Here is a 17016-nt window from a genome sequence, read left to right on the forward strand (position 1 = left end):
TCTGGGTGTCCCTAAACCTCTGACTGCCAGAAGCTGGGAGGGGACGACAGAGAATGATCACGTGATAATGGCCCTGTTCTGTTCATTCCCTCTGAAGCACCTGGCACTGGCCGCTGCGCCTGCTGGGCTCGATGGACCATTGGTCTGACCTGGTGTGGCCGTTCTTTTATTCTTACGTTCTCTAGCCTCACAGCTCTTTGGCGGTGGGGGGAGAGCGGCAGGACAGTCCATAAACCACAGGGAAAGAGAGGGACCAGCCCTGTGGTGACTGGCAAGTTATAGAGGAGAAGGGAGAATCTGGCTTGGGGGTATTGACTGGCTGGGAGGGGTCTGTCTTGGGGGGATTATTCTCCTTTACAAACTTGGCCTCCATGTGCCCACTGCCAGAGCCCTGCGTCAGGCCCCGCGGCTGCCCCGCAGCAGAGCAGCGCAGCCAGGCCCGTGTGCTGATCCCCGCCCTGGCGGAGGTGATAATGTGGCTCACAACGCAGCTCCCTTTGCTCCTGTCCCTTCCCCGCCAGGCGCTGGGCCCTGGCTGGGGGGTGCGTGGCCAGGCTGGGGAGTTTGCTGTGTCTCCCAGCCCGTTACTCGCCACGGGGCCGCGCCGGTGCTCAGCCTGGTCCCACCTGGTTGGAATGTCAGTCTGTTGCCTCCCAGGTCTCCAGGGACGTTCCCGGGGGGAGTCGGTGCTACGAAGCTGGAAGGTGTCGCCACAGACCCCAAACCCACCCACCCTGCCCCTCTCCGCGAGTCTGTCAGACAGCGATGTCCCAGAGACGCCCGAGTCCCTCCCTTCCTTTCACCCTGGTACTCGCCTCCCTAGGGAGCAGCCTGGGCCGCTGGCACACCCGTAATGGAGCCCGTCTTTGGGGAACAGGCGTGGGGGGACAGGCTGTGGGGCCGGGCCGGTGTGTAGACGGCCGCGATACAGTGTCTGGCAGTGCCGGTTGGGCCGGGTGCGTCAGGCAGGGGCTGGCTGGGGTGTCGTGGCCGGGCGAGCGCTGGCAGGGGTGTGTGTAGCAGCCGGTCACGGGATCAGGAATAGACTCTGCTGGCCACAGGCCCAGGGCCCCACAGCCCACCCCAGCCAGTCGCCCCGTTCTGGGCGGGTCGGACCCATCTCTGGCAGAGACCCGAGGGGCTGTCGCTTGGTTGCCCTCTGGGGCCTCACTGGGTTGAAATGGATTGGGGGTGAGGGGTGGCAGGAGGGCGGGTGTGTGTGGGGAAGGGATGAGGGGGTTGGGGTTTGTGTGTCTGTAGAGGGAGTGAGGGTGTGGGCTGGGATTGATGAGGTGAAGGGGGTGTGGGTGGTGAGAGGAGTGGGGGCAGGAGTGAGGGGCATGGGGGGGATGAGGGTGTGGAGCACGTGGGGGATGGGGGGCAGGGTTAGGAGCATGTGTGTGCAGTGTGGGAGTGTGGGTGAGGGAAGTGGGGGTGAGGTGTTTGTGTGGGGGGTAGAGGTGTGGGTGTGTGTGTGGGGGTAGGGGTATGTGGTGGGGAGGTAAGGGTGTGTGTGTGTGTGAGGGGGGAGGGGTGTGAGTGTGAGGGGTGTGAGGGGGGAGGGGTGTGTGTGTGGCGGGGTAGACGTGTGTAAGGGGGAGGGGTGTGGGGGGGTACGAGTGTGTGTGAGGGGGTAGGGGAGAGGTTGTGGAGGGGTGAGGTGTAAGTGTGATGGTGTGTGTGTGTGTCAGGGGGTAGGGGTGTGTGTGAGGGGGTAGGGGTGTGAGGGAGAGGGGTGTGTGTGTGAGGGGTAGAGGTGTGAGGGGTGTGTGTGGGGGGGAGGGGTGTGTGGGGGTTTGGGGTGTGAAGGTGAGGGGTGTGAGTGTGAGGGGGTAGGGGTGTGAAGGTGAGGGGTGTGTGCATGAGGGGGTAGGAGTGGGGGGAGGGGTGTGAAGGTGAGGGGTGTGTGTGAGGGGGTAGGGATGTGAATGTGAGGGGTGTGGGGGGTATAGGTTTGTGGGGATGTGTGAGGGGGGTAGGGGTGTGTGGGCTGTGTGTGCGGGGGTGTAGGGGTGTGGGGGGTATAGGTGTGTGGGGATGTGTGAGGGGGGTAGGGATGTGAGGGCTGTGTGTGCGGGGGGGTAGGGGTGTGTGAGGGGGTGGGGTGTGAGGGGTGTGTGTGGGGGGTATGGGTGTGGGGGGATGTGTGAGGGGGTAGGGGTGTGAGGGAGAGGGGTGTGTGTGTGAGGGGTAGAGGTGTGAGGGGTGTGTGTGTGGGGGGAGGGGTGTGTGGGGGTTTGGGGTGTGAAGGTGAGGGGTGTGTGCATGAGGGGGTAGGAGTGGGGGGAGGGGTGTGAAGGTGAGGGGTGTGTGTGAGGGGGTAGGGATGTGAATGTGAGGGGTGTGGGGGGTATAGGTTTGTGGGGATGTGTGAGGGGGTAGGGGTGTGAGGGGTGTGTGTGTGGGGTATGGGTGTGGGGGGATGTGTGAGGGGGGTAGGGGTGTGAGGGCTGTGTGTGCGGGGGTGTAGGGGTGTGGGGGGGTATAGGTGTGTGGGGATGTGTGAGGGGGGTAGGGATGTGAGGGCTGTGTGTGCGGGGGGGTAGGGGTGTGTGAGGGGGTGGGGTGTGAGGGGTGTGTGGGGGGGGTATGGGTGTGGGGGGATGTGTGAGGGGGTAGGGGTGTGAGGGCTGTGTGTGCGGGGGGTAGGGGTGTGTGGGGGGTAGGGGTGTGAAGGTGAGGGAGAGGGGTGAGGTCGGGTCCAAGCACCATCCCCGAGCAGGTGTCCCGTGGCTCCCCTGCTCTCTCTGCCCCCGTCTCCCCCTGGCCCCCCTGTAGCCACACAACCCGTCACGAGCCCCACTGCACAGAGCTGCAGCTGCTCCCCGGAGCGCGGGCGGCTGCCGGGCGGTTTGGCCCCTGGGCTCTGCCTGCCCCGCAGTGGAAGCTCCTGCCCTGGTGCCCGGCGGTGGTGCACCAGGCAGCCGCGCAGGTGCAGCGCGGGGGACCCTGTGACGTGCACGGGGACACCGAGCTCCTTCGTCCCCCAGGCTCCCGTGGCGGATGGGGTTTGCCGAGAGGACGCCCTGGAGCCTCCCACAGGCCGGGGCTCACGTTTAGGGCTTCCAACCCCCAGCGCTTCTCGAGGGCTGGAAGACTCCCTGTGCCGCACCTCGCTGGCAAGGATCCGGAGTCAGATATCCCAGGTAAGGGCTTGGGTCGACGCCGAGCAGGCTCGGGCAAGGCAGCAGGTCTGCTACCGGATCTGATCTCGCCTCAGGCCTGGCTGGGGGTCGGGGGTACAATGGGCTGGCTGGGGGGCAGGGGCTCTCTAGCTTCACAGCTGGCAGGCTGGCTGGGAGGAAGGAGAGAGCGGCCAGGCAGCTGTTGAGCTGCAGCCTCCCCTACCGCGGCCGGGGTACAGGTGCAAGCGGTGGGGCGGGAACAGGAAGGAGTGAGAAAGGCGCAGATGCAGCCAGAGCAGCGGAATAACTCCCTTCTGCGTCCGGGTCCCCAAGGCTCGCCAGGAGGCCGCGGCAGCCAGTGAGAGCCAACGCGCCGGCAGCCACAGCCGGTCACCCTCACAGCAGATCACCAAAGTCAACAGCCATGGCCCCTCCGCGTCTCAGGTCAGCAGTCAGACGTCCAAGGTGAGCCCACGTAAGCTGAGCAAAGCCTGCTGGGGATCCCGCCGCAAACTCCTGCCCATTTTGCCGCCGCAAGCAGTCGCCACCGAATTGCCGCAGCGGCGGGAAGAGTGGCGGGGCTGCTGCCGAATTGCCGCCGCAGGACACGGACTGTCGCCCCAAGCACCTGCTTGGAAAGCTGGTGCCTGCAGCCGGCCCTGCACCTGCCACCATGGTCCTGAAGACCCCCAGGTCCCAGCTCAGTGTTTCTCCGGCCCAGTCAGCACACAGCTGCGGCCCATGGGGCATCCTCAGGGCCGTACAGGTAGCATTGGATGCAGCCCGCAGTGGTCAATGGTTGAGAACCACTGCCTCGCTCCTCTCTGATCCCCTGACTGTCGAGGCCTGGGCATGTTTCCTTCCCCTGTCTGTGGCTGTCTAGCTCACTGGCCTCTGCGTCCTCCAGCTCTGAGCGCCACGCACGCTGTCCTGGCTCAGGGCAGCCCGTTACCCCAGCCGGGATGCAGCGGGCCTCCAAGCACCCAGCCCTCCAGTGAAAGGTGCTGATGTTGTCTCCTGCTGGAACCTTCCTCTCCAAGAGCCCTGCAGAGGTGTGCGGCTCGCTCCGGAGCCATCCGCACTGCCCAGGGGATAAAACCCTGATCTCTTCCCTTTCGTGCCTGTCCTTCTGCTCTGGGGAATAGCTCCTCCCTACTTAGCTGTTTCCCATTTACTGCTCTGGGCCTGTCAGCCCCTCCCCTGGGCCGCCCAGGCCTTGGTGCCCCCCCAGTGGGTGAGGATCTGTCACAACCCCCTGAAGAATTAGGCAGGGGAGGAGGAGCCGCTATGCAGCATTCCCCAGCCTGCTGCCACCAGCCCTCCTGGGTGCCCTGCACAGACCATGCAGTGCACGGGGACAGGCCTCCAGCTCAGCGGTGGGAGGCTTATTTTGGAGCTGGCCCAGAAAGCCAGTTCTGCTGGGGACGGGCTGGCTCTTTAAGAGAACATGTCTGCATGTTGTGACTGCTGTCGAGTAGACTAGAACACGAATGGCGTGCAGGCCAGTGTAGTTCCCCAGGGGCATGGCAGGATCCTCCGTGGGCAGTGATTACACAGCGGCTGCGCTTCCTGGCCCTGTTCACCTGGGGGCGGTGGTTGTGCCCGGCCTGGTTCCCCGTGGGTGGTGGTTGCAGCCTGGCTGTGTGGCCTGGCCCGGTTCCCCCAGGGATGGTAGCTGAGGCCCAGCTGTGTGGCCTGGCCCGGAACCCCCGTGGATGGTGGTGGCAGCCCAGACACGTGGCCTGGCCCGGAACCCCCGTGGATGGTGGTGGCAGCCCAGACACGTGGCCTGGCCCGGATCCCCCGTGGATGGTGGCTGTGGCCCAGCCGTGTGGCTGTGGTTTGCCGTGCCCCTGGAGAGCGAGCTGCTCTCTGCTATGTTTTGTTTCCTTCTCTCAGGAGTTGTCCCATCTGCAAGTCCGCAGGCTGTCATCGGGCTTCCTGCCCAATTCGGTGGTGGTGCAGCAGTTCCGGAGCCAGGATGACATCGAGTCTTCGAGGGAATCGCTGCAGGCCACGTGGCTGGAAGTGCAACAGGTAGAGGGGTGCTGATGGTCCACGAGAGAAAGCGCTATCCATAGGCAGAGCTCTCCTGCCACCTCTCCCCAGCGCTCTGCCGCTCCTCGCTGTTTCTCAGAGGAGCCTCTCCCCTGGGCTCCAGTCTGGAGCCCCCGTTGTGTGTCCTGCTCTCCCTGAATCTCCTGGGGATTCCCTGCGCTGCAGTGCAGTGATCTGCAGGCTCCAGGAGGGAGACTGCTCCCTGCCTCTTGGTCTGCTCCTCCCGCAGCCAGGCCCGCTGGGTGCTGGGGCAGTGGCCTGGGCCCCACTGCGGGCAGGCCAGTGGTGCTGCCCTCTCCCAGCTGCGGGGCAGGCAGATGTTGCAGGCATGGGGGTTGCAGGCTGAGCCAGGAGACCTGCTCAATACACACAGCATAAAACCTACCCCCTTGCCGAGTGAGAGCATCTCCCGGCCTCCCTGTCAGTGGAAGGAGCTGAGCTGCAGCCAGAGGCGTGGGGTGACTGAGGAGGAGCCTGGAGGACCCTCTGCAAGGACCAGGGCAGAGGAATCAGGCGGGAGCCCAGCCTCGCTCCTGGAGAGTCGCTGTGGTCAGTGCTGGTCTCCACACTCCTGTCCCACTGCTCCGTCATCCCACCCCGGGGCTTGGAATCAGGGCAGCCTCCTTGAGCAGAGCAAGGCCCCAGACTGGCCTGGCCATGGGCTGGGCTTACCGCGGGAGCCCCAGGGCCCCGTTTTTGTCCGAAGGTCAGAGTCACGAGAGCAGAGCAGTGAGTTCCTGCAATGACACCGTTCCCACGGCTCTTAGATTCATAGATTCATAGATACTAAGGTCAGAAGAGACCATTATGAACATCTAGTCTGACCTGCACAACGCAGGACACAGAATCTCACCCACCCACTCCTGCGAAAAACCTCTCACCTCTTCCCACAAGTATTGTGTCAGCTCACAGCCAGCTGCCCTCCCCGGGCCAGCATTATACCCTGGGGTAAGCCAGGGAGCACGGGTGTCACCCTATGCCCCAACCCATGCCACTCACAGGCGGCTGCCTCCCCGGGCCAGCATTATACCCTGGAGTAAGCCAGGGAGCACGGGTGTCACCCTACGCCCTACCCCGTGGCACTCACAGCCGGCTGCCCTCCCTGGGCCAGCATTATACCCTGGGGTAAGCCAGGGAGCGCGGGTGTCACCCTATGCCCCAACCCATGCCACTCACAGGCGGCTGCCTCCCCGGGCCAGCCTTATACCCTGGAGTAAGCCAGGGAGCGCGGATGTCACCCTACGCCCTACCCCATGGCACTCACAGCCGGCTACCCTCCCTGGGCCAGCATTATACCCTGGGGTAAGCCAGGGAGCGCGGGTGTCACCCTATGCCCCAACCCATGCCACTCACAGCCGGCTGCCTGCCCAGGCCAGCCTTATACCCTGGAGTAAGCCAGGGAGCACGGGTGTCACCCTACGCCCTACCCCGTGGCACTCACAGCCGGCTGCCCTCCCTGGGCCAGCATTATACCCTGGGGTAAGCCAGGGAGCGCGGGTGTCACCCTACGTCCTACCCTGTGGCACTCACAGCCGGCTGCCTCCCCGGGCCAGCCTTATACCCTGGAGTAAGCCAGGGAGCACGGGTGTCACCCTGCGCCCTACTCCGTGGCACTCACAGCCGGCTGCCCTCCCCGGGCCAGCATTATACCCTGGGGTAAGCCAGGGAGCGCGGGTGTCACCCTATGCCCCAACCCATGCCACTCACAGCCGGCTGCCTCCCCGGGCCAGCCTTATACCCTGGAGTAAGCCAGGGAGCACGGGTGTCACCCTATGCCCCAACCCATGCCACTCACAGCCGGCTGCCTCCCCAGGCCAGCATTATACCCTGGAGTAAGTCAGGGAGCGTGGGTGTCACCCTATGCCCCACCCTGTGGCACTCACAGCCGGCTGCCTCCCCGGGCCAGCATTATACCCTGGGGTAAGCCAGGGAGCGCGGGTGTCACCCTATGCCCCAACCCATGCCACTCACAGCCGGCTGCCCTCCCTGGGCCAGCATTATACCCTGGGGTAAGCCAGGGAGCGTGGGTGTCACCCTACGCCCTACCCCATGGCACTCACAGCTGGCTGCCTCCCCGGGCCAGCATTATACCCTGGGGTAAGCCAGGGAGCGCGGGTGTCACCCTACGCCCTACCCTGTGGCACTCACAGCCGGCTGCCTCCCCGGGCCAGCATTATACCCTGGGGTAAGCCAGGGAGCGCGGGTGTCACCCTACGTCCTACCCTGTGGCACTCACAGCCGGCTGCCTCCCCGGGCCAGCATTATACCCTGGGGTAAGCCAGGGAGCGCGGGTGTCACCCTATGCCCCAACCCATGCCACTCACAGCCGGCTGCCCTCCCCGGGCCAGCATTATACCCTGGAGTAAGCCAGGGAGCGCGGGTGTCACCCTACGCCCTACCCTGTGGCACTCACAGCCGGCTGCCTCCCCGGGCCAGCATTATACCCTGGGGTAAGCCAGGGAGCACGGGTGTCACCCTACGCCCTACTCCGTGGCCCTCACAGCCGGCTGCCTCCCCGGGCCAGCCTTATACCCTGGGGTAAGTCAGGGAGCGCAGGTGTCACCCTACGCCCTACCCTGTGGCACTCACAGCTGGCTGCCTCCCTGGCATTCAGACACTGGGAGATCCCACCTCTTGACTCTCAGACCGCCTGAGTTTCAAGCCCAGGGGGATGTGGGTGCAGCAGCAGGCAGAAAGGGGCAGCTCCTCCTCCTCCTCGCTAGGGTCAGGTGGAGAGGGCAGGCCCTGAGCGCAGCAAGGAGTGGCAGGGCGCCGAGGAGGAAGAGGACGAGGCGGCCAGGACAACGGCGATTCTAGAGAAGATATCCGTTTCCCTGCCTGTCCCCAAGTGGAAGGAGGTAACTTGTAGCAGTGTCTGCAGTGGGGGTCTGGGATCTGCCACCTGGCCCCTCTGTGCCCAGATTGATCCCAGGGTGGTTTTTACTGAGCTGGGATGTTTCCTCTTGAAAACCAGGTGCCCTGAGCATGCACCCTTTGCCACCCCCGGGATAGCTGGTGAAGGACGCGTGTTCAGGGAGAAGAGATGATGTGACGCAGCGGGGAGGGGGGTGTGTTGACCTGGGAATGTGGCAGGGGAGTTTCAATGGGAGGCCTGAGAGCCTGTCACCTGAGCCAGGAGGGGGAGGGGAATGTGAACAGAGGCTGCAGGAGGGAGCCTGCTGGGTGGGTTTAGTTTCAGTTTGGGGCTGGGTGGAGGAACACAGGGAAACCCAGGGCTGGGGTCTAAGCTCCCTGCTCCCCCAGAAGGACTTGACTGAGGGGTCCTGGTTGTACCCAGAAGCTCTGCTTGAGACTGTGTTCCTGTTGTCCAATAAACCTTCTGTTTTACTGGCTGGCTGAGAGTCTCAGCGAATCCCAGGAAGAGGGATGCAGGGCTGGACTCCCCCACACTCCATGACAGAGGCCTGTAAAGGGCCTGTTTATGCTGCCCCAGGCTCTCGTCACCTCTAGCAAGCTGGCCTGTGTGGCCCCGGGCTAGCTCTGGGCTGGCCTGCTTGGCTCCGGGCTGGCTCTGGGCTGGCCTGCATGGCTCTGGGCAGTCTCTGGCTGGCCTGTGTGGCTCTGGGCTACCTTTGGGCTGGCCTGCATGGCGCCGGACTGGCTCCGGGCTGGCCTGAGTGGCTCCGGGCTGGCTCCGGGCTGGCCTGAGTGGCTCCGGGCTAGCTCTGGGCTGGCTCTGGGCTGGCCTGCATGGCTCCGGGCAGTCTCTGGGCTGGCCTGAGTGGCTCCGGGCTGGCTCCGGGCTGGGCTGCGTGGCTCCGGGCTGGCTCCGGGCTGGCCTGAGTGGCTCCGGGCTGGCTCCGGGCTGGGCTGCGTGGCTCCGGGCTGGCTCCGGGCTGGCCTGCATGGTGCCGGGCTGGCTCCGGGCTGGCCTGAGTGGCTCCGGGCTGGCTCCGGGCTGGCCTGAGTGGCTCCGGGCTAGCTCTCCTGGCTCACCTTTTCTTTTGTTTCAGAGCGTGACGAGTTTTTTCCTGACGCAGCCAGATGAGTTTGAGCAGCCCCAGGCCTCTCCCTCCGGAGGCGAGATACCATCCTTCGTCCTCCAGTTCGAGGACACAGGATGGTTCAGGCAGATCTACCCCGTCCTCAGCTCAATGGTGAGACGCTGCCTCCGTCTGCGTCACTGGCCGAACACAGCAGTGTGGCCGAGTGAGCAGAGTACAGGATTGGGAGCTAGGAGCGCCCGAGGGTTAACCCCGTCTGTGCCACAGCCTTGCCGTGTGACCGAGCGCAAGCCAGTGCCCCAACAGAGTGGGTAATAGACGGAGCTATTTCAGGGGCTCTGAGGTTTAGCCAGTTAACAGTGGCCCGGCACTGGGAGGCTTCAGAGCTAGCAGAGTGCCAGGTATTGTTGTGATGTGTGGTTTAGAAGCCGTCCATCGATGGACTGGCGTTAACCCCGGCGCCAGGAGTTCTGACTCTTCAGCCCTGGCAGCCGGCAAGAAGGGCCCATGCCAGCACGGCATGGGGAGGGCTCTCTGACTCACGCTTGTGCGTGCACACACAGCACTGGCTACCGCTTCGCGTTCTCCCGCCTCTTACGAGAGGCTGAAAGGCCATTTCGCTTCTCCCCGGGAGACCGCAGAGGTTAGCTTAGTAAACTTTAATTTCTGTGGCTTGATGAATTTCACTGCCTCGTTTCATAGGATCATAGAATCATAGAATATCAGGGTTGGAAGGGACCTCAGGAGGTCATCTAGTCCAACCCCCTGCTCAAAGCAGGACCAATCCCCAATTAAATCATCCCAGCCAGAGCTTTGTCAAGCCTGACCTTAAAAACTTCTAAGGAAGGAAATTCTACCACCTCCCTAGGTAACGAATTCCAGTGTTTCACCACCCTCCTAGTGAAAAAGTTTTTCCTAATATCCAACCTAAACCTCCCCCACTGCAACTTGAGACCATTACTCCTTGTCCTGTCATCTTCTACCACTGAGAATAGTCTAGAACCATCCTCTTTGGAACCACCTCTCAGGTAGTTGAAAGCAGCTATCAAATCCCCCCCTCATTCTTCTCTTCTGCAGACTAAACAATCCCAGTTCCCTCAGCCTCTCCTCATAAGTCATGTGTTCCAGACCCCTAATCATTTTTGTTGCCCTTCGCTGGACTCTCTCCAATTTTTCCACATCCTTCTTGTAGTGTGGGGCCCAAAACTGGACACAGTACTCCAGATGAGGCTTCACCAATGTCGAATAGAGGGGAACGATCACGTCCCTCGATCTGCTGGCTATGCCCCTACTTATACATCCCAAAATGCCATTGGCCTTCTTGGCAACAAGGGCACACTGTTGACTCCTATCCAGCTTCTCGTCCACTGTCACCCCTAAGTCCTTTTCCGCAGAACTGCTGCCTAGCCATTCGGTCCCTAGTCTGTAGCGGTGCATGGGATTCTTCTGTCTTAAGTGCAGGACCCTGCACTTATCCTTGTTGAACCTCATCAGATTTCTTTTGGCCCAATCCTCCAATTTGTCTAGGTCCCTCTGTATCCTATCCCTACCTGCCACCGTATCTACCACTCCTCCTAGTTTAGTATCATCCGCAAATTTGCTGAGGGTGCAATCCACACCATCCTCCAGATCATTTATGAAGATGTTGAACAAAACCGGCCCCAGGACCGACCCTTGGGGCACTCCACTTGATACCGGTTGCCAACTAGACATGGAGCCATTGATCACTACCCGTTGAGCCCGAGAATCTAGCCAACTTTCTACCCACCTTATAGTGCATTCATCCAGCCCATACTTCTTTAACTTGCTGACAAGAATACTGTGGGAGACCGTGTCAAAAGCTTTGCTAAAGTCAAGGAACAACACATCCACTGCTTTCCCTTCATCCACAGAGCCAGTTATCTCACCATAGAAGGCAATTAGATTAGTCAGGCATGACCTTCCCTTGGTGAATCCATGCTGACTGTTCCTGATCACTTTCCTCTCGTGTAAGTGCTTCAGGATAGATTCCTTGAGGACCTGCTCCATGATTTTTCCGGGGACTGAGGTGAGGCTGACTGGCCTGTAGTTCCCAGGATCCTCCTTCTTCCCTTTTTTAAAGATTGGCACTACATTATCCTTTTTCCAGTCATCTGGGACTTCCCCCGTTCGCCACGAGTTTTCAAAGATAATGGCCAATGGCTCTGCAATCACAGCCACCAATTACTTTAGCATTCTTGGATGCAATGCATCCGGCCCCATGGACTTGTGTACGTCCAGCTTTTCTAAATAGTCCCGAACCACCTCTTTCTCCACAGCGGGCTGGCCACCTACTCCCAATGCTGTGTTGCCCAGCGCAGCAGTCTGGGAGCTGACCTTGTTCGTGAAGACAGAGGCAAAGAAAGCATTGAGTACATTAGCTTTTTCCACATCCTCTGTCACGAGGTTGCCTCCCTCATTCAGTAAGGGGCCCAGACTTTCCTTGGCTTTCTTCTTGTTGTCAACATACCTGAAGAAACCCTTCTTGTTACTCTTAACATCTCTTGCTAGCTGCAACTCCAGGTGTGATTTGGCCCTCCTGATTTCATTCCTACATGCCCGAGCAATATTTTTATACTCATCCCTGGTCATCTGTCCAATCTTCCACTTCTTGTAAGCTTCTTTTTTGTGTTTAAGATCCGCAGGGATTTCACCATTAAGCCAAGCTGGTCTCCTGCCATATTTACTATTCTTTCGACACATCGGGATGGTTTGTCCCTGTAACCTCAATAGGGATTCCTTGAAATACAGCCAGCTCTCCTGGACTCCTTTCCCCCTCATGTTATCCCCCCAGGGGATCCTACCCATCAGTTCCCTGAGGGAGTCGAAGTCTGCTTTTCTGAAGTCCAGGGTCCATATTCTGCTGCTTACCTTTCTTCCCTGTGTCAGGATCCTGAACTCGACCAACTCATGGTCACTGCCTCCCAGGTTCCCATCCACTTTTGCTTCCCCTACTAATTCTTCCCGGTTTGTGAGCAGCAGGTCAAGAAAAGCTCCCCCCCTAATAGGCTCCTCCAGCACTTGCACCAGGAAATTGTCCCCTACATTTTCCAAAAACTTCCTGGATTGTCTGTGCACCGCTGTATTGCTCTCCCAGCAGATATCAGGATGATTAAAGTCGCCCATGAGAACCAGGGCGTGCGATCTAGTAGCTTCTGCGAGTTGCCGGAAGAAAGCCTCGTCTACCTCATCCCCCTTGTCCGGTGGTCTATAGCAGACTCCCACCACGACATCAACCTTGTTGCTCACACTTCTAAACTTAATCCAGAGACGCTCAGGTTTTTCTGCAGTTTCATACCGGAGCTCTGAGCAGTCATACTGCTCCCTTACATACAGTGTTACTCCCCCACCTTTTCTGCCCTGCCTGTCCTTCCTGAACAGTTTATAACCATCCATGACAGTACTCCAGTCATGTGAGTTATCCCACCACGTCTCTGTTATTCCAATCACGTCATAATTCCTTGACATCACCAGGACCTCCAGTTGTCTCTGCTTGTTTCCAAGGCTTTGTGCATTTGTGTATAGGCACTTGAGATAACCTGCTGATTGCCCCTCATTCTCAGTATGAGGTAGGAGCCCTCCCCTCACAGACGTTCCTGCCTGTGTTTCCTCCCGGTATCCCGCTTGCCCACTTACCTCAGGGCTTTGGTCTCCTTCCCCCGGTGAACCTAGTTTAAAGCCCTCCTCACTAGGTTAGCCAGCCTGCTGGCAAAGATGCTCTTCCCTCTCTTCGTTAGGTGGAGCCCGTCTCTGCCCAGCACTCCTCCTTCATGGAACACCATCCCATGGTCAAAGAATCCAAAGCCTTCTCTCCGACACCACCTGCGTAGCAATTCGTTGACTTCCACGATTCGATGGTCCCTACCCCGGCCTTTTCCTTCCACGGGGAGGATGGACGAGAACACCACTTGCGCCTCAAACTCCTACCGAAACCCTGCAAAACTGCACCTGCGCATGCCTTGCCATGGCAGAAAGTCGGGCAGCTGGCGTGGAATTGGGGGTGTGACCCCCCCCCCCAGCCCCAGGGGGAGGCGGCTCTGAGCAGGCTCATTTTCTCCCCACACATGGAAAGGAGGAAAGGGGAAAGGAGTGTCTCAGAATGTCCCCTTTGTCCCTTGCCAGGATTCCCTGCGGGGACTGAGCATGAGCGGGTTTGTGCGCCAGCTCCTGGAGGCGCTGCTCACCGTGGATTACAGTGCAAAGACTTACATAGTCCAGGCCATCCTAACGCTGCATGAGCAGGTCGGGGTGGAGAACGGCCGCGAGGTCTGCAAGGCCCTGCTGCTCATCCTGAACAAGAGCGACCCGCCCAAACTGCAGGTAAGGATCCCCGGGTTCAGAAGGGTTAGCATGCCCCAGGGCTCGGCAGCACTTGGGTGGGAAAGGGCAGTGGTAATCCTTCCCCACCCGCTCCCCAGGATGGTCTGAAACGGCTCCCTCTGGGTTAGGGTGCCCAGATGTCCCAATTTTATAGGGACAGTCTCGATATTTGGGGCTTTATCTTCTATAGGCGCCTATTACCCCCCACCCCCGTCCTGATTTTTCACGCTTGCTGTCTGGTCACCCTACTCTGGGTATAGCTTGGAGCCCTCAGAACTGATGGGGATTGGTTGCTAGCTCTGGAGAACCTGTAGTTTCCTGGCCACCCACAATGATCTCCAGGGAGCGGGAAGCAGAACTAAAAGGAGTGGCTGTGTAACGGGGCTCATCTGGAGCACAGTCAGAGGGGAGGAGAGCATCTCTCCTGCCTCCAGCCCAGCAGTCTGATCACAACCCCACGCAGCTGCCAGAGCCACCAGTCATGGAGACAGGCACCCACCTCTGCCACCAACAGAGAAAACCAGACCTGCTACAAAGGGGAGAGGCCAGAGACGGGGCAAGAGGCAGAAAGGCCTGAGACAGCAAGGGGGTAACACACCAGATTGCCTCCAGGAAATCAACCAGGAGACCCAAGGAAGCTGCAAGTCCTAGAATTGAGGGGCTGAGAGTCTCAGTCTGAGGTGGAGCTCAATGAATTGATCAGATTGAGAACGAAGTGGTGAAGGGTCAGTTAGGAGAAGCCAAGACCCGTAGAAAGGCCACAACAAGAGGTGGTGACAGGCTAGTTAGTGTCGTTCCCACCCAGCCCTGAGGAAGGAACGAGGCAGGGTGCTGACATCAAACCAGGAACTGTTCCCTTTGCCCATGGGTATGGCTGACCAGAGGCCATGCATGGCAGTGTCTTGTGCCCCTGTGCTGGGCACACGCCCTGGTACGTGTGGTGCAAGGTATGTGCGTGGAGCTCTGCACCAGGGGTGTTTGTGCTTGGTGCACGCATGGGGATAATATCGCCTGTCTCACCAAAGGATCTCAAAGCACTTCACAAACTTCAGGCACGACCCCCCCACCCCTGGCGCGCAGCCCCCGGACGTAGCAGACGCCATGGTCAGGATCAGATCCAGCCTTCACTGAAGTCAATGGCAGACTGTGATGGGAACTGGGTAAGGTCCTCAGTGCACGGCAGTGGTGCGCAGTGCGTTAGGAGAGGAAGTGAAGAATGTGTCCAGATGAACCCGCGGGGGAACGTGGACCCCTCCTCATACAAACTGGTATTTGATGTGCTTGTGTGCATGCTCCAAGTGCAAGTGGGCTCTTGAATCAGCCTGCTGAGGGGACAGTCTGTGCCGGTTCGGGGTGGAGTGTAGGCGTGCGCTCGTTAGCATTTGCAGTGCATGGCTGTGTCTATTTCCCTAGTTCCCTCTGCTGTCTGCGCTCGGTCATGGACAGGGCATGACAGTCCAGCAGCCTGCTGCTTCCTGGCTCTCTGCTACAGGCCTCTGAGAGAGGGAGGGTCTCAGCAGCCCTGACTCAAAGGTCTTCAAAGGGAAGAAGGAGAGCTCCCCCCACATGCCCCTGCCCTAGGGGCCTCCTGAACTCCTGTGCTCAGTACCATATCTGGCTGCCGCTTCGCCATCAGCCAGCATGCTGCCACGTGAATAGGTTTTTCTTGTTCTTCGGTTGCTAGTCCCAGCCTGAGCCTCCGGGCATCCCATGGGAGAAGCTTCTTCCTCGCTGGGACTGGGGCAGGCTAATGCTCTGTCTTCTCTCTTCTCAGGAAAAGACGCAGAAAAAGTTTGTCCTGACCTCCCTGAATGCCCTCATGGCCTTCTGCAGAGACAGTAAGGAGCTGCTGCTGGAGCTTATGGCATACTTCCTGCACAGTCCCATCTCCAGCAGGTGAGGGGCTGGCTGCGTGCAGGGATGACCAGCATGCAGTGTGAAGGGTGGGCTGGGGGCACGGAGCCACACACTCCGTCAGTGACCTCAGACTCCTGGCCTTCATGACAAGGGTGAGCTTTGGGCTCCATTGCTGGGGGACACTGGTTGCTCTAGATGAGGGAAGTCTGGGTAAAGTGCCCTGCACCAGGGCTGTGCTGCACTCATAGGCTATCCCCAGTCAGTACTAGGCAAACCCCTCCCGTGCCTGTTCCCCCAATCAAAGGGCTCTGTCGGAGATCCCGGGGGTGCGGCATGCGATCCAGTGAGCGGGCAGGGAGCACAGCCAAGACCAAAGCTGAGGAGTAGCCAGTGCTGCTCAATATGGTAGCTCCTGTCGTGAACATATTCCAGTTGTGGCTAACTCTGCGTCCCTCCAGGACAGAATGAGGGCAGGCCCAGGTCACCTCTCTCCCCTCTGCTTCCTCTCTGCACGGTCTCCCCACCCTTGGCAAGAGGGTCCTGTGCAGCCCTGGCTGTCTGCGCTCCTGCATCTAATCCTGCGTCTCCCTCTTGCTATCACTGATCTGGCGGGGCGGGTCACGGGCGTGCAGATGCTCCTGGACGTGCTCGCACGTAGGAGATGCCCATTGGACCCTGTCGAAAGGAGAAGAGTCCGTGCCTGGGAACTCAGCGTTTGTGGTGGGGGGCCTAGGGGCCCTTCACTTCTGTGTTAGCCCCCGTCCTTAGGGGAAGCCAGCCAGCCCCAGAGCAAAGGAGAGCCTGCAAACGGCTGGGCACGTTGCAACGCGCCGGGATGCTTGGGGCTGAGGGTTCAGGCTCCGGCCGGCATGTAGTGAGAGAGGGACTTGGAGACCTCCGACACGCAGTGACAGATTTAAGCCCACATCTCCTCGGTCTGAGGATCTGAGTTCTGGCTGGCCTGGGGTCCAAGAGCACTTTGGTTCACATTTCCATCTGTCAGGAGGAGCCCACCACTGGGGAATGGGGGCAGGCGGTGCAGGAGGGAAGTGGGGATGCAGGCAGGGCGTGAGGCTGGCCCCCGCTGCCCTACACTGCCCGTGTGTTTGCATTTAGCACGCTGCCATGGTCCATGCCAAGGTGTGATCTGAGACGTCCCATAATACATAGTGTGGCTCGGGGCTAAACTCAAGCCCCTGCAGCAGGGCGTGGGGCACAGAGCAGGCAGTCGCTGCGGGAGCTGGGCCCACCGGCCATCACTGCTCGAGGAAACAGCAGAACCCCTTCCAACCCCCTCATCTAAAGGGAGGAAAGGCCCCCCTCCCCCTGTCCCGGGCCTGTCAGGTGGTGCATACACACAGCACAAGCCACTCGCAGCTCATCTGTCCCTGGGGGCGTGTCCCGGAGTGTGGGGGAGTCCAGGCCCTGCACCCCTCTTCCTGGGATTCACTGAGACTCTCAGCCAGCCAGTAAAACAGAAGGTTTATTGGACAACAGGAACACAGTCCAAAACAGAGCTTGTGGGTACCCCCAGGACCCCTTAGTCAAGTCCTTCTGGGGGAGCAGGGAGCTTAGACCCCAGCCCTGGGGTTCCCTGCGTTCCTCCACCCAGCACCAAACTGAAACTAACCCCCCCCAGCAGGTTCCCTGCTGCAGCCTCTGTCCACATTCCT

At 60.2% G+C, this 17016-nt stretch overlaps 1 protein-coding gene across 1 annotated transcript in view; it reads left to right on the forward strand.

Moving 5' to 3' along the window:
- The window catches only part of WDR97 (WD repeat domain 97), a 71400-nt gene that overhangs the window by 40919 nt on the left and 13465 nt on the right, over nucleotides 1-17016 (forward strand). The window contains exons 15-21 of the mRNA XM_043541898.1: nucleotides 2991-3146; nucleotides 3459-3590; nucleotides 5025-5162; nucleotides 7907-8227; nucleotides 8909-9301; nucleotides 13289-13486; nucleotides 15261-15382. Coding sequence (XP_043397833.1) covers nucleotides 2991-3146; nucleotides 3459-3590; nucleotides 5025-5162; nucleotides 7907-8227; nucleotides 8909-9301; nucleotides 13289-13486; nucleotides 15261-15382 — 1460 coding nt within the window. The remainder of the gene's footprint in view (nucleotides 1-2990; nucleotides 3147-3458; nucleotides 3591-5024; nucleotides 5163-7906; nucleotides 8228-8908; nucleotides 9302-13288; nucleotides 13487-15260; nucleotides 15383-17016) is intronic.

Source organism: Chelonia mydas, chromosome 2, assembly GCF_015237465.2.
Source record: "Chelonia mydas isolate rCheMyd1 chromosome 2, rCheMyd1.pri.v2, whole genome shotgun sequence".
In the NCBI taxonomy this organism is placed as follows: Eukaryota; Metazoa; Chordata; order Testudines; family Cheloniidae; genus Chelonia; species Chelonia mydas.